The sequence below is a fragment of the Solanum stenotomum genome, chromosome 4, assembly GCF_019186545.1.
Source record: "Solanum stenotomum isolate F172 chromosome 4, ASM1918654v1, whole genome shotgun sequence".
Taxonomy (NCBI): domain Eukaryota; kingdom Viridiplantae; phylum Streptophyta; class Magnoliopsida; order Solanales; family Solanaceae; genus Solanum; species Solanum stenotomum.
The window spans coordinates 36,940,043-36,961,563 of record NC_064285.1 but is presented as its reverse complement, the minus strand read 5'-3'; the positions used below and the strand labels follow the sequence as shown (position 1 = coordinate 36,961,563).

At 36.6% G+C, this 21,521-nt stretch overlaps 2 protein-coding genes across 2 annotated transcripts; one reads left to right on the top strand and one right to left on the bottom strand.

The window, feature by feature from the left end:
* Positions 1–255: 255 nt before the first annotated feature.
* On the top strand, positions 256–2,449 carry LOC125861469 (probable protein phosphatase 2C 55). The gene is made up of 2 exons (XM_049541359.1): positions 256–907; positions 2,427–2,449. Exons 1-2 carry the CDS (start codon positions 256–258, stop codon positions 2,447–2,449), a joined length of 675 nt encoding a protein of 224 aa, XP_049397316.1.
* A 304-nt stretch (positions 2,450–2,753) lies between these two features.
* On the bottom strand, positions 2,754–18,962 carry LOC125862462 (protease Do-like 9). Its single transcript, XM_049542539.1, has 9 exons — positions 18,328–18,962; positions 17,682–17,881; positions 17,408–17,588; positions 7,059–7,250; positions 6,154–6,389; positions 3,301–3,402; positions 3,151–3,201; positions 2,938–3,042; positions 2,754–2,860 (listed from the first exon to the last, which is right to left on the bottom strand). The coding sequence occupies exons 1-9, from the start codon at positions 18,908–18,910 to the stop codon at positions 2,762–2,764; spliced, it is 1,749 nt and encodes a 582-aa protein (XP_049398496.1). The 5' UTR covers positions 18,911–18,962; the 3' UTR covers positions 2,754–2,761.
* Positions 18,963–21,521: the final 2,559 nt, after the last annotated feature.

Genomic DNA, 21,521 nt, shown 5'->3' with positions numbered 1-21,521 from the left:
TTCCATTACGTAATTTTTACTTCCTAAAGTTTTTCAATCAACACAACAATGGCTGCATGTATTTCATCATTAGGTCATGATCAATATTCTTCCAAAATAAAATTCAATAAACTTTTCAACTTGTCACGCTATAAGAGATACTTCGACTTCTCTTCTCATGCAATTAATTATGATAATCCGGAAAATCATAGTAACAAGAAACTCAAATTTAGTCATGATGATGAATTTAGTAGTAACAAATTACCATGCCTAGAAATGGTGATTGGATCTTTATACTTACCTAAAGACAATCAAAACAAGCCTTTAGGTGAAGATGCACACTTCATGCATGAATTATACCAAACTATTGGTGTTGCTGATGGTGTTGGTGGCTGGGCACTACAAGGGATTGACGCTGGAATATACGCGAGAGAGCTTATGAAGAACTCATCTATCGCTACATATGATGAAGCAATGAAAGGTCATGTAAATCCTAAAAGGGTTCTTGAAGAAGCATACAAAAACACAAATTCAAAAGGATCGTCTACAGCTTGTATTATAACTCTTAACTCGGTGAAAAATACTATAGTTGCTGCTAATGTTGGTGATAGTGGATTTTTATTAATCAATAAAGGAAAAATTATATACAAGTCGTCAATACAACAACGAGGATTTGGATGTCCGTATCAATTGGGAAACTGCAATTCAGATAATCCTAGTGTTGCTCAGAAGATGGAATTAAATGTTGAGAAAGATGATATTTTGATGGTCGGGACGGATGGGATGCTTGATAATATATTTGAAAGTGAGATAGAGGAAATTGTTGAAAGAGCAGTAGACCAGAAGTTGAAGGCAGAGGAGTTGGCTAGTCAAATTGGGAACATTGCTTTGTATAATTCATTTGATAGATTTGCAGATACACCATATGGTAGAGCATCTGAGGGACGACATAAAGGAGGAAAAATTGATGATATTAATTACTGTTATTGTTGCTTATATACAATAATAATTAAATTTAGATGTAGTAATAAAAAAAATAGAATGTTTTTGTTACGTTGCATATGAAGCACAAAATGTAATATGCAAACTTTATTATATAATGCAAATGTTATATTAAACACAAATTATCTTGATGTTTGAATCAATTTATGCACATCTCAATTCAACTAAGTATGTACATTGAGGCAGAAGAATATTCACCCAAACCCTTTCAATAAAAAAAATTACACTATAAGTGAACTTGTGTATCCACCACTTACATGTTTCTCCAATCAAATATTTTGTTGCATAGATATTGAAAGTGCACTAAAAAAATCTACTTGTAAAGCACACTCATCACTATTCTTTAAGTACTGATCATTTATTCTATGCTACATAATCCAAAATTAATACATTATCAAGTAACTAACATTACTACAAAAGCAAATTTTGTTTACAATCTCAATCAAAATTCAAGAAATATTGGAGCAAATAATAAAAGAGTATGTAGTTGTACTTCACAAGATGTATGAGCTTAACGTTTGTAGTAGTAGAACTCTCCAAACAGACCTTGAACAATCACTTCCATCTTCCCTTGCTTAAGTTCAAGCTCATCATAGAAGACCATATTTTCTTCATCATTTTCAAAGTGATTGGAAAATTCCATGTACAAATATATAGTCTCATTAGTATTATAAATTAATAATAGTCTTAATCTACGTGGAGATTATTTATTGGTTTTGTAGTTTTGAGGACTCACACTTACTAATAGTGATGATATATATATATTGCTTCGTCTCAACTACCCCTTACCTTGAAATAGAAATTCATCAAATGAAGGGTGTTTAGATGTTGCCTCCTCTATCATAATTTATGTGACTTACTTCCTTCTTAATCAGACCCAACAAGAATGACACATTTCTATATTAAGTAACAATTTAATTATAAAATGTCTATTTTACCCTTAATAACGCAATTTACAGCCACACAAATTTCAGACCACAAGTTTTAAAAGTCTACTTTTCTTTATTAATCTCCATACCGAGTCAAACTACCTCACATAAAAATGGGACAAAGGGAGTACTAATTTTTCATATGTAGTGTGCAAAACTTGAGTTGAATACAATATAAATTAGAATCATATTTTGTGTGCATCGTATCAATCCTTTGAGTGGAATGGACATTATTCCAACTATTACTCCCCTTCCCCGAGCCCCTATAAATTTGATAGCATACTTGTGCATTCACCGATTGAAGTTACAGCTCCCCTACGCTTATATCTACTATACTATGAGCAATGCCTTTTCGCTTGATGTTTATCGCTTGATTGGAAGCAAGCCCAGTCTTGCATTTAATTGCCACAAAAGCTACATGCGTCTATCCTATAACCCCACATATCATCTATTTTCTGAGCACTGACCCATATTTGGAAAACAAAATTGGTGAAATGTGTCTTCTCCTGTTGACAGGCACAGGCTCAGGCTCCATCTGAGAATGTGATCACATTCTCCACGCATAATAACCCAACAAACAAAACAAAAAACCTTTAATCCATCCACTAGCTGAGGCAACATGTGACTGCTCTACAGCTATGACAAAGGTATCCAAAATTCAGAAAATGGTACAACCTTTTACTAATTCTTGTAAGCATTAGATACCAACACCTTAGGTTAATTTACCGTCCATTGATAGTTAAATACTACAAAAAAAATCGTCAGCTTGCCAAGGACACTGAGGGAAAAAAAAGGATGAATATTGTCATGCTGGCAACAAGAATTTTAATTTGACCTTTGCTGGAAATGATTTAAGTCCTGAGATCCTCCGACATGGCAGAAGGAATACAATGTGTAGTAAGGATGTCTGATGTTGCAGATTTTGCTGTCTTTGTCTGAAGGACTACCACCTGCATAAAACAAACAAAGATTAATATAGCATGTTGCCACACATCTCTCAAAAAACCCAGACCAACAGAGTTCATACCTGCTGATATTCCAAATCAAACTTCAAAAACTCATCATTGCACTTCTCTACCATGCTGGCCAAGCTCTTCAAATTTTTTACACACTCACCGTTAAAAGCAAGAACCTACAACATAATCGGAAAGACACAGGAAGATGGTATCAATGGAAGAATGTTTGACAGCCCAATAAAGAAACAATGATATCAAGATTTAGAGATGCATCTGCCACCAACCTGAGTATTGACTATCTCCTCATATCCAATGTTAATGTCAGCAACAAGAACCTTAAAACATTTCATAAAGCAAAAAACAGAATATCAGATACTACTTCAATACAACAATCCCGCAGCTTCTCAAGGATGATTTTTTAAGTGAGGCATAACCTGGGAAACCACGACAATCTGTTCATCAGGTGATTGTCGAAACTCATGCAAGAGTTTGTCCAACAGCTTTACAGGAGCTTCATACTCATAATCCTTTCCATACTGGTTATGCACATGGGAGGAGTTAGACAATAGAACTATCGCAATAAATGACGAGGCAGGCATCGTATGCATACATGAATCACTATTAAGCACAATATTGAAAAGAGTGACGCAATTGGCCATGTAGAGCATGTTGTTTTCTATATAAAGGTAGAATCTACGCATTCTCTAAAACACTAACTCAGAAACTGACAACAATAATATGATAAGAACCCTCTTTGCATAGTGAATAAGATAATAGAATAATAGTGTAAAAATACAACTCTTTATGTTTTCTCCTCAGCTAACTCATGCACATAGGTGGTTCTTATATACTCTACGCCTACCTATTGTACATCCTAATCATAAACTATATCAAACTAATCTATTACAGTTCTATAAACATTAAGAATTGTACATCCTAATCATAAAGTATGTTACTCTCAATCACATAGGAATTAGGGGATTTCTGGAAAATGTCTTCAACTCATGAGCTATAAGAAGATTTTCTTTTAAATAATAGTGGTGTCTGGACCAACTTGTGTGCAGCTATGCACCTTGACAAGAACCCACCTTGTATCTTCATCTTCCCATCCTTCCATCAGCATCATGAGGCCATGTAATTTTATTTTTTTTTGTTAAAGATAATGTTGTATTCATCAGCATTAAGGATATGCTGGAGACCTCCAAAAATTGGTTTCCAACAAGAGAAAAAACAAAAAGGCTAATAGATTACAAAGTGCCTATAAAATCCAAAATTTGTGCAGCTTCTTCTATCCCGTCCTCCTTGCACCAAAAATAAAAAGTAGTCAAGCCAGTGTTCTTAAAAGCGAGCGCCTTTCGCCTTTGGCGACGAGGCGAGGCCTCTCCGCCTATTTCTAGCGAGGCGTGGCGAATTCAAAAAGGCGTGCCATGGCGATCAAAAGGCGACTGGCGACGTGACGTGGTGATGCAATAGGCATCGCCTTTTTTTTTTTTTTTAAAGTCAGATTTAATAATTAAAAGCCAAAATTAGGGTTTTTTTGGGTATTTTTGCGAACTCACCTCAGATTAGGCGTCGCGACTGCTTCTCCTCAGATGTCGCAAGTCGCGACCCCTAGAAACCTACGTGACCTTTGCGAATCGCGATGCTGCTGCTCAGGTACGACTTACGCGACTGCTGTTCAGGTACAACCCCTGGAGACTTACGCGAATCTCTTCTTCCCTTCTTTTCTTCTTCTTCTGTGTTTTTCAGCAGTACGACTATGCTGCTCTGTTTTTCAGACCTCTATTTTTAGTGGTAGACTGGTGGTGAAGTGTGAACTGAGTGCTTTGTTCTTCTGCTATGCTGAAGTGCTCTGCTGCTCACTGCCTATATTTTATTTTATTTTTAAATAATTTATTTCTTCTATAATTATTTCTTCCCTACTTAATTTAGTTTTATACTAATTAATAGAGTATTTTTAATTATTGGTTCATTCAAGTTCTAGACTTCTAATATCTACTATTAGTTTTTGAATTGAAATGTTTGCTAATATATATTTTGGATATTTATATATGCAATTAAAATTTTTAATTTTTGGTATTAATTGGCGACTCGATTCAAAAAGGCGAGCGCCACGCTGCTCACCTCGCCGCGTGGCGAGGCAGGCCCTTGTCGCCTCTCGCCGTCCAAAACACTGAGTCAAGCAGTTCCATTTGACTCTCTATTGAATTAGCTTTGTTATCATAGCATCTGCTATTTCTTTCTTTCCAAATACACCACCAGATGCATGATGGTATTATACTCCACCACTTTTTCTTAGATTTTTGCCCCCCTCTGCTGATCCAGCAACTAAGTAGATCTGCTGTATGCTCAGGCATAATCCATTCAGTATGTGTTAGTCCCAAAAAAAGGTTCCACAATTGTGTTGTCACTTTGCAATGGAGGAACAAATGGTTATTGGTTTCCTCAGTCTCATTACAGAGAGAGCACCAAGAAGCAATATAGAAACCCCTCCTTTTCAACTTCTCATGAGTGGAGCATGCTCTTCTGGCAACCAACCAGGAGAAACACTTCACCTTGGTTGGCACCTTGTTCCTCCAAATCTGCTTCCAGGGGCCAAGCTTACCACCTGGATGCTCCTTCACCTCCTTAATATATAGCTTGTTAACAGAAAGGCTTCCATCTCTAGAGTGTTTCCATATGATAGAATCTTTTTCTGCTGATAACCCATTGAAACCATTGAGAACATGTAATAGCTCAGCCACTCTCCCAATCTGCCAGTCATTTAAATGCCTTCTAAACACAATATTCCATCCATGAATAGACCATACCTCAGCCACTGTTTCTTCCGGATTGGTACACAAGGAGAACAGGTCAGGAAATAAGACCATCAGTGCACCAAATTAAGTGGATAGGAAGAAATCACCCAAATATACTTTGCCTCTGCTAAGATTTGGACCCTAGTGTCCCAGGATGAGCTAGGAAATTTTTATGATAGATAGAAGGTGACCTTGTTGCTTGTAAATAAAGTTTTATAATACCACCAAGAATACTCATGATGCCATCAAGCCAATTCTAGAAGGTATGATAAACCTCACTATACAGGCATTATTCCCCTAGAAGTGGCAATAAGCCACATAAACTCCGACATATACAAGCAAAGAAACTTCAAGGAAACTCAGTTTTATCACAAACACTGATCATGACAATTAAATAGAGAAGAATAAGAAACTGAAACGAGGAATCAAAAGAGAAGGGCAGTGGTATAGAGATTATGACACATCAATATGGCAAAGCAATTTGTGTACCTCTGAACGAAGATATGGAACAGATACAGTTGTAAAAACAAATCCAGCTATAATATAATATGACGGAGGTCTCCCCTTGTTGTGAGCTGGAATAAGCCTCATCTGAGTTGCAAGTTTGATGATGAAATTTAATATCTCAGAATTACGACGAAGAACTTTAACAGCAGCGCTGTCACCCGAATATTTTTGGGATACGAGATAACTAAAACCTATACGCTCTCCATGCCGGAATGGAACTGAAAATAATCAAAGGAGATTAATCATATGAACTGTCAATTGAAAATAAAATTAACTTCAATAGGAGTGACAACAGATAAAGCTAATAAAAAAAGAGTATTAATTAATCAATAAATGTAATTATCATGCAACTCCAACAGACAATATGTTCTTCTAAATGGGTTGAACCATTAGTAACCATAACAAAGATGGCAATTCTACTTGCAAATATCAGGTAAGATACACCTTCTTCCGAAAACAAATGTGTGGAATGGAAACACACTCCAAGAAGTACAAATACAAACCAGCTGACAAAGATCTCCTCTAAATACCTCATCCAATATGAAGATCTCTTTAATACTGCCATCAGGCTTAGTCAGGTCATCAACATGAATGTTTTTACCACTTAGAAGAAATGATAACACAAGAATAACATCAGAAAAAAAAAAAAGAATTATGAGTTAGTTAATAGTAAATCCAACAACTGCTAATCAAACTTATTGCATTAGTTGCAGAGCTTAGGTTGGAAAAGTACAAGGAGATCATTTTTTTAGTCAATAAGGTAAAAATTACAACAGCATATATGCATTTCAATATTAGAGCTTAATGGGTAAGCTACTGAGAAGAAGGGTGGTGGGATAAGTTCAGTATAAAGTGCAAAAGAAAGAAAGCACAGTTGACATTTCAACCTGTTCCATCATTGGCAATATCAACCCCATCGAAGCTTAGGATTACATCAGATGGCATCAACATCATAGACTCTGGGGCAGTAGGGTCGATTCTTCTTATACGGACACCTTTCTGGTCAAGTTTCATTCCCATTGATAAACGCAGATCTGGATTTTCCATCTTCTGCCACTCAACCCCAAGAATGGGAAACCCTGGACAAAATGAAAATAATGATAATATGCAGACACTAATTGTATATAGTAGCTTGTCCATTTTTGCAAAAAAAGTAGTCATAAGTTCAAGCTCTACATCATGAGAAAATAAGACCTGATTCTCATGCATCAAGCACAAAGGTGTTCTTTTGTATCACATTAAAAGAGCGCCAGTGGTAGTAACCTATGACACATTCTATCCATCTTTCTTATTTTAAATAATTGTTTCTTATAGTTGGACATGCATGACTTAGCCATGGCCTTTTGATGACACCAAGAAGATTATTTAGTTATTCATTTTGAAAGTATCAAAGCCTTTTGACTTCTCTTTTATTTTTAATTAAGGTAGCATCATAACCTTGTTGAATATGCAGATCAGCAGATCATCCTCATTAATTGCATACTCAGGAAACATCGAGTTCAACTTCAGAACAACTTCTGTCCCCACCTAAATATAACTTCTTAAATTTATCTCCAGTACAAGATTTGTAAAAATCTCCTGTACAAGAAGATCAACAATTCAGGATTTTTTAGAAGTCTACAGTAGAATTTGATCATAAATAAAACTGTAAACTTTGGGTTATACAAAGAATCCCTATTGAATTCTAAGTCCGTGTTGAAGAGTTCCACATCAGATGAAAAAGGGATGGGTGATTTCCTTATATGGACTTGGCAACCTCCTCTCAAGAGCTAGCTTTTAGGGTTGAGTTAGGCCCAAGATCCATTTATTTACCATGGCATCAAAGCAGGACTTTTTCCAATTATTTTGTACCGATGTTGGGCGATGTGTCGGAGATTTTGGACTCATTTTAGGCTTCTAGTTCATCAAATCATGTCCACAGTGCTTATTTATGTCCATTTCTGATGGGAATTATTTGAATTTCAGCTGTGAGAGCTCAAGGATAAAACGAGGACAAATGAAAGCAAAAAGAAGTCAAAAGCTTGGAAAAGTAAAGAAAATGGCGAAGCTGAAGTTCGCCAAAGTCATTAGGCGAGTCGCTAACTGGGCTTAATCTCGCCAAAAAGTTTAGAAAGTTCTGCTCAAAAGTTCAAGTTAACTCGGCGAGAGGAAGAAGTAAATGGCGAGTCGCCGATCTGGTCGGCCAACTCAAGTCATCTCACCAAAAAGATCAGAGAACTCTACACATTTAGTCAAGCCAACTCGGCGAGATATAGGATCAAACAGTGACTCGCCGACTAGGTTGGCAGTCTCCAACGGGCTCGCCAGGACAGGATCAAAACTTGAAGGCCTGGAGAAAGCTAAAAAGCAATTGGGCGATGAAATGAAGCACTCCACATCTTGCCGAGTTGTTCAGCAAGCCCGACTAAATTCGTCGAAATGATTTCGAAGTGATATTTTAGCCAACTTTTAGGGAAGTATAAATTGATTTTGAAGAGAGAGAAATACATCTTTTATCATTCTGAATATTCTCATGTACTCGGAATCTTCAAAAGCTTTTGGACATTTTGCTAACTAGCAATTGGGAAATTGGGGTTTTAATTTGGGTTGATTCAAATTGAGGATTGAAGCACTTCTAGCTTTGATGTTGAACAATTATTTTGGTAAAACTCTTTTAATGTCTAGAATGTGCGGCTATTGCTAAAACCCCATAGTCCTAGGTGTGTGCTATGTAATTGGATGCCTAATTAGTTTGTTGGTTGTTATTACTGCTTAATTAAATGCTGTTTTGAAATGGGTTCAGCTATTTCTCCATATTTTCGTTCATGATGTGAGGTGGCAAACTCATGTCTACCTTAGATCTTTAAACTTACTTGTGAAAGGTGTTTAGGGTGGAAGAACTAGTTGATAATTGTTTGATTAAGTTCATATGCTAACCTTGCTTGATAAAGAGGGTTGAATTAAGATGCTGGATTAGTTTTGAATGTGATACATGTCGGGTTTTGATAAAATCTTGCATGAAATACGATAGTTGATTGGTAAATATCTATCTTGCATATATACAGGGGAGGATATTCTATGGTGGACGGGAAACAATAGAGAAGTATACAAAGTTAGCTATAGATCAGACAAACCAACAAATTACAAATTGGCCATGGAAACAAATATGGAAAAGCAAAATACCCCACAAAGTGTCTTGCTTTGTATGCTTGTTGGCCAAGGAAGCAGCTCTTACTCAAGACAATGTCATGAAAAGAGGGATAACCTTATGGTCTAGATGCTTTCTTTGTGGGGAGACTTTAGAGATTGTGAATCTTCTGTTTCTACACTGCAAGTACACTCAACAATTATAGAGAATTATTTTGAGTCTCAAAGGCATCTCCTAGACTATGCCTAGGAAAGTTTTTGAGGCTTTAAAGAGCTGGGAGGAAGCAAGAGTACTGGCAAAAGACAGAGGCAAATGGAGACTTATCCCTTCTGCAATATGGTGGGCAATATGGAAAGAGAGGAACTCTAAGTGTTTTGAGAGCATAGAAAACAGTGTGCATAAAGTGAAGCTCAACTGCATTTTGCTATTATGTTTTTGGTGTAATCAGTTATACTCAAATGATAGTCTCTATAATTGATGTTTTAGACTCAATTTAGCCATAGAGCAGTAAGAATTGGGGCCATTTGTATATAAGGTTTCAAGACAACCCACCCATGTACTATTTTGTGATATAATACAAAGTTACCAAGTTCAAAAAAAAAATATCTATTGTGCATATTAATCTAGCCTCCCCATCGATAAGCAACTGTTTTGAGCAATACAATTACCCACAATACGAAATTGGTGTTCAATTATGCACACTCCTAAGATTCCCTTCTTACTTGTTTTACGCTTGTGTTAACATCTTGTTGAACATCTCCTTGTTGATAATCTAAAATCTCTCAAACTTACGTTTATGTCTAAATCAATTAATCAAACTTACAAAAGTTAAGTACATGAGTTCACTTTGTGAATTAAATTCCTACTTAACATTCTTTGTGGGATTCGACCCAACTCCTCGTTGGGTTTTATACTGCTAACGACTGCCTACACGTTGAATTATAAGATGTGTAGTTGAGCGTTCCATATTACTTGCACGCATACTAGGTGTTTAGCCTCGGCTGTGCGGTGGGGTGTTAAGAGTCCCACATCGGATGACTTGGGACATGCTCCCCTCATGAGCTAGCTTTTGGGGTTTAGTTAGGCCCTAAGCAATCTTAAAATTAGTGTAGCTGAAACACCCAGACACATATGCACCTTATTGAGTATGAAATTACTCGAAAATGCAAGGCGTGCAAACTAGCAAACAACCAAAACTTGAAGCTCCTAATATTTCTTCCGCCCCACCTTCAGATTTTTTTTTCTTTTCTAATCCAAAATAAAATTTGATTGGACACTTCTGTAGTTCTGTTACCCGTCGGCAAAAGTTTACATTTGTGTGCCTAAAATTTCTACACTGATGCCTGAGGAACTTCAGCATACATAAGATAGTAAAACGATAATTCTAGAAAAGAGAAAGAAGTCTAGGAACTAAGCTCATCACAAATGTATCCATGATCATCTGCTGCAAATGCTAGTATTCCACAAAAATATCAGCTATTTATCAGTGTCTTAGAAAGATAAAAATGGCAAAAGACCTTTCAGAAGATCAAATGAACACCCTACTGTGTTACTTTAACAGTAATCAACCCAAAGAAGAGGATATTTGCCAATACAATATTGTCAGTCATGTTACAGACACCATTTTAACAGCCATGGGATAAACTTCAAAGAACTAACACGAAAATTATACTTTATTTGAGCTACATTAGTTGCACAATACAGGAGTATTTATTACAAGATATACTCCAAAAAAAGGAAAGTTTCATCTACTGACCTTCAATTGATAACCGCATTCAATGTCAGAAGATTAAAACAAAACTTAAAAGAACTTATAGAATTTTGATCTCTTAACAAACAAAGAAAGTCAACTGAATAAATTCAGTTAGGTCATAGCCTAGTCGGTGTACATAAGACAAATCTGTAAGTAACAGTGTTGACGGTATTTGAGATTCGAGATAAATCAGATAGGGAGATGTAAAGGTTCAAATACCTCATGGAATTCCTTTACAAGCAGAACTCACACCATCAGACCTAGATGCTTGGAAAATGAAAGGAGGGGAAAGTAGATTATTTTCAGTGAAATGCTTCACCAAATATTTGGAAAAAGTACATTTTTTCATAAAACTGGCAGCAATTATGCCATTCATACAGCTGATATTTTGAGGAAAAGAAAAGAAAACATATGTAAGCTTGTGTTCCAAGTGCAAACACTTGAATGTAAACACGGACCACTTGTTTCCACACTGCCAAGTTGCTAGTTGGTTATGGTGAATGGTATTTAATTTATCTGGAGTAATGTGGCCAATGTCTGATTGGCTTCTATAATCAAGCATGTGAAAAAGTTGTATAGCATGGAATATAGCCCCTTTGCCTATCGTGGTTCTTGGGAGGGAAAGGAACACGTAAGTTTTTGTGGAATGTACAAAATGGTTTTGTATGGATCAGAGCATGTCTTTTCTTTCTAGTTAATTTTCAGTGGATCCACAAGGTTCCTATTACTATAGATCATTTGTGATTTGTAAAGAACTATATCTTTCGGACTTTCAATAGGTTCTCTACTCTTTTTTCTTCAAATAAAGTAATGGATACATTGATATAATTGAGAAAACTCCAGTATAAAAGTTGTATACAAAAGGTGGTAGACATACATCAAAACATGTTCGTACTCTACTTTTGTTACAATTCTATCCATTATCTTTATGTCTTGTTCTTAGAGTTAGGGTTTCGTTTTTCATATTTCAATATTATATCATTAATTGTCTCTGCCTCCTATCCACACAAAAAGCTTATTGAACATAGTTGATGCCCCTCGTCTGAGGTTCTCCCGAGTCAACATGGCTTCTCTAGCTACTAACCAAGTGAAATAAGCCACCTTATATGGAACTTTGACTTTCCATATGTGTTTCCATGGCCAAAAGGCTAATTGTGATCCCAATTGGCCCCCAGCTTTGCTCCAAACGTTCAATTAGTTTTGTCGTCCTTGATATCTCTCTCATAGGCCCCCTGCTTTGCTCCAAACAATCATATAGTTTTGTCATCCTTGATATCTCTCTTATATGTTCTCCTCAGAGTTAGGCCACACCTGAGGGGACCAGACCTCATTCAATGTGGCTGTCTGATGTAAGCTTAGATCAAACAAGTTTGCGATAGAAACTTCATGCTACCTTCACCCACCCATATGTCCTCCCAAAACAATGTTTTCCCGACATCCTTGATACTAATCCTCAATCAGCCTTCAAGATTTATCCATAAATTCCTGATGTTTTTCCATAGGCTAATTCCATAAGGAGGTGTCACCTTTTTGGTTATCAAAAATTCTTCTTTTCCATACTTCATTTTTACTACTGTGCCCCATAAAGTATGTCATTTTAGGGTAAATCTCCATAGTTACCTCATTAAAAGGCAATTACTCCGCTTCTTCAAGTTACTGATTCTCATGCCCCCCTTCTATCTTACTGATGGTCAGCATTTTCCATTTAACCAAATGAGATCCCCTCTTCTCTTTATTGCCCTGTCACAAGAAAGTCCTCCTCCACACTTGTATAGAAAATAATGACATCGTGTAAGTGGGGAGTGCATCCAGAACAAAGTTGATTAAAGAACTAGTATGTCTTAAAGAAAGATACTAAAATTTCCATCTTGGTAGTCTTTTTTTACATCTCTCTTGGTCCCAGACTATATGTCTTTGGATTTGCTCTTTGACCTAAGGGGCATTCCAAGATACATAGTTGGAGTGCTTCCCATTTCTCCACCCAATATTTCAACATCTGTTGCATTCTGTCCACAGTAATCACATGAAAGTTCTTCCTATAGTTTATGTGTAATCCTGAGATAGCTTTAAATAAGATCAAAATGATCCTTAGATATCTCAGTTGACTATCTTCAGCATCACAAAAAATTATAGTGTTATCAACATACTGCAGATGAGTAACTCCACCCTCTCTTCATGATTTTGTGCCACATTGAAGCCACATATCCCTCCATTTCTATGAACTGTCCTTAATATGTTGTTTAAACTTCCATTTTCTTTATAAGTGTCGTTAAGACCTTCCATTGTAATAATGAAGAGAAAAGGTGATAGGGGATCACCTTGTCTTTGTCCTCTTTGAGATACAAAGAACACTTCAGGAGCCCCATTAATCACGATTGTAAATTTTAAAGTGGTTACGCACAATTTCACCCAACTAACCCATTTCCTTCCAAACTCCATTTGCTGCAAAATTCTGACAAGAAAAACCCAATTCACATGGTCATATGCTTTTCCAATATTCAACTTGCACATTATGCCTGGGTTTTCCTGTTTCAATCTAAAGTCTAGGCATTCATTGGCAATGAAAATTGCATATGTTATTTGTCTACCTTTTAAGAATGTCATTTCTTGAGTGTCCATCAGTTTATGCATCACTTTCTCGAGTCTTTCTCTGAAAAATTTTGAAATCAACTTATAGGAACTCCCAATAAGGTTGATAGATCTAAAGTTTCCTAATTCTTTCTTTAGGTGTTAATACCACATAAGTAGCATGAAGCTATTTTCAAACATCTTCATTGAAAGAAGGTTTGAAATTGCAGCCATCACGTCTGCCATGATCACCTCTAGCATTGAATGAAAAATCTCATTGTGTATCCATTTGGGCCAGAAGCTTTGTCCACAGCTCAAAGTTTTAAACACTCTAGTACTTCCTTCTCTTCAAAATTATTTTGTAATTTACATTTTTCATTTTTAGAAATAATGGGGTAGTTGATCATATTACATGAAGGTTTCTATTCCTCTGCTTCAGAATATAGATTATGATAAAAATGTATGATCTCGCTTTTTAAATCTTTGGTTCTTCAATGAATTCACCTCCCACCACCAGCTTATCAATGTAGTAGTTTCCTTTGTGTGCATTGAATATTCTTTGAAAGAACTTACTGTTCTTATCTTCCTGTTTAAGCCAAAGTTCCCTAGATCTTTGTGTCCATGACTCCATGCTATTCCTCTCTTCTTGCATATTCTTCAATATTCATGACCATACTTGCCTTTTTGGAAATTTCATTAGCAGTAAGTTGTCTTCTTTGTTGTGTGTCATCAAGCTTATTGATCTAATTCATAATGTCATTCTTTCCATTTCCATATCGCCAAAGTTGTTTTGGTTCCATTCCTTCAATTTTTTGTTAAGAGCTTTGAGCTTCCCAACAAGCACTCCAATCTCAATACATGATCACCGCTCTTGTACTCTGTCAAAAAAACCTTTGGTCTCAAGTCACCAGTTTTCGAACTTGGAAGTATGATTTGTTATGTTCCTAGTTACCACATTTTTAGAGACACCCGGGAATGGTCAGGACAAACTCTTGTTAGTATCTCCTGTTTAGTGTTTCTGAACTTCCTTTTTTTTAATCAAGCAGAAACAACATCTCATACAGATCCTCTGAAATCAGAAATCTATCAATGATTTATGTTATTTCCTGATTATCCGTTAGTTGCCCCCTTCTCATAATGGTTCCATCAGCTCCATATCATCAATGAACTCAAAATTTCTAACATGGCTCTGGTGCTTCTGTTGCAGTTACTCTTTTCCGATGGATATCTAACTACATTAAAGTCTCCAGCCAGAACCCAGGGTCGACTGAACAGTCCAGTCACAGACCCAACTTCCTCCCACACTTCTTGCCTTTCCCTATTGCAGTTACGAGCCTAAACCCCTGTCATATACCAATTGAACTACTTTCATTGACATGTAAACTTACAAGTCAATGAGTACATTCCAGTTGCCACTATCTTGCTCCCACCCCGTTGTTCCACTTGCATCCACTTGAGCATATCTGACACACATATTCCCCCATAGTTATTAAACCTTTTCTCCAATATTACCTTCCAATTTTGTCTCCTGAAAGCACAATATATCAACCTTCCATATGAATGAGGCTACTTATCACCCTTCTGATGTCACACTTGTTAAATCCCCTCACATTCCAGGAAATTACTTTCATTTTCATTGATCCATGATGGTTTCTCCCTTTCCACTATTTCTCAGCCCATTGCTTTAAAATGTATGCCAAACACCAACCCTTTTAATTTTTGCATGCCTTTCTTCTTTGTTGTAGACGTTGCTGCAATCTCTGCCCATGTCTGATTGCTCGTCGTATTGCTTTCCTGTTCTTATCTATTCTCTTGAAGAGAGACATGGCCTCTTTGTCAGCCACCTAAGCAAATCCCAAATTCTTTGCTCAATTTAATTATGTGTTGATGGTCCCAAAGAGTTGTGTCCATATCCCCCTCTATCGCCAGTGTGTTTAGTGGTTCAACTTCCTCCACCGAAAACAATAGAGTGGATATAAACAGGAAGCTCGAAGGAATAACAAAGCATAGACAAAAAGGTGGAAATTAAAGGAGCAACATGCACTTTTTTCTGCTCAAGGAAAAACAACAAGTTTGGTAGATTAATAAGTATTGTTTATGTAGAAATTTGACAACAGATCTTTCATTATTATCCCAGAAGTTACATTAAATGCTAAACGACAGAGCATTGCAATTAAGATTGTTAGATTCATTAAGGGAGATATAAGCCCTTCATTACAACCATCCCTAGGAAGGCAGGCCCAAAAATTCTATATGTTGAAGCGATCAGAACCAGGAAATGGCAGTCGAAAGAGTCAACCAGAGCATTGGTCAGCACAAGTGATAAGAAAATTATTGTGGTCGGAGGGGATGTGTCTGCTGAGAACCATTTTAACAAAGCGATGAAAGAAAAAAACCAACACTTTCAGATATAAGAAGGTAGGCTGTATCGAGTTGGAAGAACACCTTTGGGGTGAACATTTATGAAATGGCAGATAATCCGTTCTTTTTTGAGTTTCCAACAAAATCCATGGCAGAACAAATTTTTAAAGGGAATGGAGTTGGGAAAAAAGCAAAAACCCACCTTGAATAGTGGAATCTAGTCGTTGGTTGTTGCACGAGTAATCAAGAAAGAGAGTAAACATGGGTAAGAATCATGGGTCCTCCTCTTCACCTCTGGACAGAAAAGATTTTTAAGGCAATCGGCGAGTAGTGCAAAGGTTGGATAGAAACAGAGGAACAAATATCTCTCAATAACAATCTAAAATGGGAAAGAACGAAGGTCAAAAGAGATGGAAGATATGTTTCTGAAAAGTAGAGATTGAAGACACGGGTTTAATTTTTATTATAGCCATATGGAGTGAGACATCAACCATGGCTATCGCTGGCGAAGGGAAGAAGATGAACCTCCTGGAGGACCGTCAGGTAATAGAGATACATAAGGAAGCTAATAGCTGTGACAGTTGTGCTAATGAGAGAGAGAGTCACATGGAACAAGAAAAACCTAACATGCAATTCAAATTAATATCTGGAGTTGGAATACTAGAACATGAGCGGGAGAAGGGAGATTTAAAAGCAAGTGTGCCAATTAATGAAGAAGGGGAGAGAAGATAGCAGACCGAAGCCTTTTTCTGGGGCACAATTTCAGTTGCAAAACAACTTGAGACCACACTTGACAGGGTGGTGTGATTCAATTACGTATGAAATAGAAGCTAACACTAGAGCATCCCAGCAAAACGAAAGGAACTCGAGAATACTAGATGCCCACCAAACAGAGGAAGAAGAATAATTGTTTCAGGACTCTAAAGAGTTAGAGGTGCATGATGAAGCTGATGATTATGCAAACGCCATGACTTTCATCGAGGGGAAGATGCTTCTATTCTTAGCTACGTATATCTTCTGCCTTGATTTCACTTTTCAGCATTGTAGGCTTTTTGAGACAGTTCCCCGAGTATGATTCTAAGTCTACCGCATCCAATTTTACCACCTTCAATTATCATATGATGCACTTACAAATTGGTGCAAATTGAGTTCTGCATAGGACATGGCAAACCCGTCTGAAGTGACCTTTTAGTTTATGCTCTATGTATGCTATTGGACACACCGTCAGAAATGATACACTTTTAATCTTATTCAATCATATATGAGTGCACATTCAAGTTGACGTTTGAATTTCAACATCATTCATCTTGTAGTTGTAACCAAATATGAATGACTACAATGAAATAAGACAGATGTGACCAATGTAAATAACTAAAACTTTTTTCTTGTTAATAATACATGAATACTACGAGTTCCATTAGACTTACCGGTATATGCACCATTCTTCTCATAGTCTTTAATGAAGTGCGTGATTACAGGTGTTGGGATGACATAACCAATATTCTCCACATCTTCATGTTTAAGGGACTGAAATGCGATACCTACACAATTTCCTTTATCATTAAAAGCAGGCCCACCAGAATTTCCAGAATTTATAGCAGCATCAATCTGTAAACTAAGAACATTTGTCAGATACAAGAGCAATTGGATCATCAAATTGGGAAAGAATATTATAATAATTCATCAGTGAAAATTGAATACCTGGAGCCCCAAAAGTTCGGTAGACCCATGAACATAAGATAATATCTCTATGCGTGAAACAACACCACTTGTCACAGAGATTGTGTCACCCCCAATTGGATAACCTACTACTGTCACAGCATCTTGAAGCGCTGGCAAATCCCCAAATTCCACAGGTGAGACCCCCTCCCAGAACTCATCATCATCCACAGTAAGCAACGCTGCAGCAACACAAAAACCAAATTAACAGTGTACCGAAGACTATTAATGATTCACTACCAGAAGCTTCTACATAAAACCTAGCACAGTATGCAGTATTAATTCACGTTGGTGGCAGTAATATCATTTGAGTGTAATCATTAGGCCCCACCTAAAACAAGCTACACCCTATTTCTCAATTTACATGACACTTGCTATTCTAGATGTCCCAAAATGTTTTAACATTTTTATACAACTTCCAAAACTACAAAATCATTAAACTATTGCTAGAAATTTTGAACTTTGACAATTGTAATATTTTTTCTACCATCACTAATTTACACCTTAACTCCTCACAGAATCAAACACTACCGTGCAAAAGGACAAAGGGAGAAGAATAAATGATTCAAATTATGGGAGAAGTGTAACTTCCATTACACAATACTTTAAGATTGAAATGAAAGCTCACCAATATCACATTCAGTTCCAATAGCGAGCACAGTGGCTACATATTTGGTATCTGACCCTCTCTTCTTCAACTTAACCTGCGTGTAATGCTCGACAGAGTGTGCATTGGTTAGAACCCTTCTTCCTTTGATAACGAAACCACTACTACTGGAACTATACTGTCGCTTCCGCTGCCAGGGAAGGGAATAATTGGGTTCGGTGTGAACACAAAACACCTTGACTACAGCATCCATCGCCGGCACCACCCTAGCAGCAGCATTTGTAATAGTAGTGTCAGAAGAAATAAGAGTGGCTATCCCATTGGGTTTATCGATTAAGCGTCGTGTTGGGGAGGTGACTTTTAGGGTTTTTCCATTTTTGGGGTTGGTGAGTTTAGAGTTTTCGGGTAGAAGAGGTGTTTTACGCGGCCTCCCACGACGGGGACGGTGGGAAGTGGAAGAAGGAGGTGGATCGATTAGCTCAACGTTGCTAACTGAGAAAACAACGTCGTCAATGTGGGCTGAAGTTGATGTTGGGATGTCTGGTGTTGAAGGGGGATCTGATTTTGGCTTTCTTCCTCGTTTTCGTTTGTTTACACCAGCCATTGATGAATGGTTCGAGGTTTTCTGAAATGGGAGATTTGAAGTAAAGGGAATTTGTGCAGGGAGCTGATTTTATATTGCTGTGGCCTGCGAGAGAGCGGGCAAAGGTTTTGATTAATGAAGCACGGCACCTGTTCTCTGTCCGAAAACAGAAAATAAAATAAAGTGAAAAGGATCAAAAATACCCTCAATTTTAGTTTATTAGTTGATTATATCCTTATCGTTAAAGCAAAGTTATCCATACCTTCGCCGTCACTAATTTCACCATTTATATCCCTCAATTGACTGATCCCCAAATCAAACAAAATTGACCTGATTTCTTAAAAATGACCTATTTCCCATTTTAAATCCATGCCCGACCCATCTATCTATCTTAAACCCAAAATAATTTAACCCATTTTCTATACCCATTCTCAAAACAAAAAAAATCATTTGAAGCTACTGTCATGATAATTCTGCAATTGTGTTTCCCCAATTCTGCCATGATTCTTCATTTGAACGTCATTTTTTCTTACACTCTGTTTTGATCATTGTTATCCACTGTATTGTATTGTATCGTTACTATACCTACAATGTTTGTTTTGATTGTTACTTAAAATGTATTGTATTGTATTGTATTGTTAAATTTCGTTGTTACGTAACAATGAAAACCCCTATTTTATGGAACAACCGATTTGGTGTGTTCCCATTGTTACTTAATTTCTTTTTCCAATTATATCTTTACATAATATTTCAAAATACTATTTTTCCCTTTACCTTATATTATTTAATTCTAGTCAAACCTCCTACCCTAGAATAATTAAGGATATTTTAGTAAATTTATAAATTACAATACAATACTATACAATCAAACAAAATAATTAAAATGTTATTAAACAACAACAAACAATACAGTCTAGTCAAACATTATATCTACCATACAGTACAATACAATAGAGTACAATATAATATAATACATTATGAAACAATGAGTAACAATGATCCAAACAGAGTATTAATCAACAATGCAGCAACCAAGAAATACTAGAAAATAAAACGAAAACAACCGGTCAATAAATTTTATCAGCTTCACTGCTATATCGTCGTCTCATTTGCCTCCAGAGGAAAATCGGAGCGGCAACTACCTTGCTTGACAAAATGGCACAAAAATCACTTGTCCTCCGCGGCACCATGAAAGCCCACACCGATTGGGTCACTGCCATCGCCACTCCAATTGATAACTCCGACATGATCGTTACTTCCTCCAGGGACAAGTCCATCATTGTCTGGTCTCTCACCAAGGACGGTGCACAGTACGGTGTCCCCCGCCGACGTTTCACCGGCCACGACCACTTTGTTCAGGATGTTGTTCTTGGGATGGAGAGCTTCACCTTTGGGATCTTCAAGGAAAATGGGTTAAATTATTTTGGGTTTAAGATAGATAGATGGGTCGGGCATGGGTTTAAAATGGAGAATGGGTCATTTTTGAAGAAATCGGGTCAATTTTATTTAATTTGGGGATTTCCGTCAATTGAGGGGTATAAATGGTGAAATTAGTAACGGCGAGGGTATAAATAACTTTGCTTTAATGGTAGGGGTATAGTCAACTAATAAACTAAAGTTGAGGGGTATTTTTGACCCTTTTCCCTAAAATAAAATATTGCATTTGTGCAATTTATTATGGTCTTATCTTTGAGTTAAAGATTCAAACTCATTTTTGAGTTTTCACCTCATCAGTAATAATCCGAGGGCCGACTCAACAAGATTGGGAATTATTTTTTACTTTATTTGAAAATCAATGTTTGTCCATAAAACATCAATTTCAAATCTATCTATCTATCTATCTCTCTCTCTCTATATATATATATACTAGAGGGGCATGGCCTGTGCCTAGCACGGGCCCAACATTTATAATATTAATGGTGGATGTTTACATGCATCATCATTTGGAGGTGCAAGGTAGGAATTAAATTAAAAGAAAAATGAAAAATTAGCACATGATAAACATAGAGCTAATATTACGATAAAGATATAATATTAATGCAGATGTATGCCAAATAAGTAGATAAAAGTTTACCTTTGAGAATACCTTCATTGGAACAAAATAACGTAAACAGTGACTAATAAACGATCGTAAAGAATTTTAGATACAACTTGTAAAATTATCCTTCCTTGCAATTCACAAATCAATCATTGTAAAGTAGTCATGGAAATTACACAACTAATGTTTTCACAATTTATCTAGGTTGATCAAGCATCTTAAGAGTTTTTGAGACCGAACCCTCAACATATTGAAGCATATCTCTCTAGAAAATGAAAAGTTACGAAGATTAAAAGGACGACTCCATTAATACACTTCTAAAAATTCCCTGCATGAAATATGCACAAATAGTCCTCAAGCAACACTGTTTTTCAAGAAAGGACAATGATCACTTGTGGAAAGAATAAAAGTCAGAAGATCAGATACCATCTAAACAGAAAAATTCAATACAAAAAACCAAACATCCCCATGTAAAACTACAATCTCGATTAGAGGAACAACCCAATTCAGGCTCAGAAGTCGGAACTACTATATTAACTATCCAAAGGAAAAGTTAAGCCATTAAATAATATGGCATACTATTAACAGTCCATT

Bases quoted from the DNA above. Each gene is read 5' to 3' on its own strand.
- LOC125861469 (XM_049541359.1), top strand. From the start codon at position 256: ATGGTGATTGGATCTTTATACTTACCTAAAGACAATCAAAACAAGCCT. The intron at 908-2,426 runs GTAGAGCATCTG...TCCTGTTGACAG, and splicing joins ATTTGCAGATACACCATATG to GCACAGGCTCAGGCTCCATC.
- LOC125862462 (XM_049542539.1), bottom strand. From the start codon at position 18,910: ATGGCTGGTGTAAACAAACGAAAACGAGGAAGAAAGCCAAAATCAGAT. The intron at 3,202-3,300 runs GTTATGCCTCAC...AAATGTTTTAAG, and splicing joins AGATTGTCGTGGTTTCCCAG to GTTCTTGTTGCTGACATTAA. The intron at 2,861-2,937 runs GTATGAACTCTG...TGTTTTATGCAG, and splicing joins TTGATTTGGAATATCAGCAG to GTGGTAGTCCTTCAGACAAA.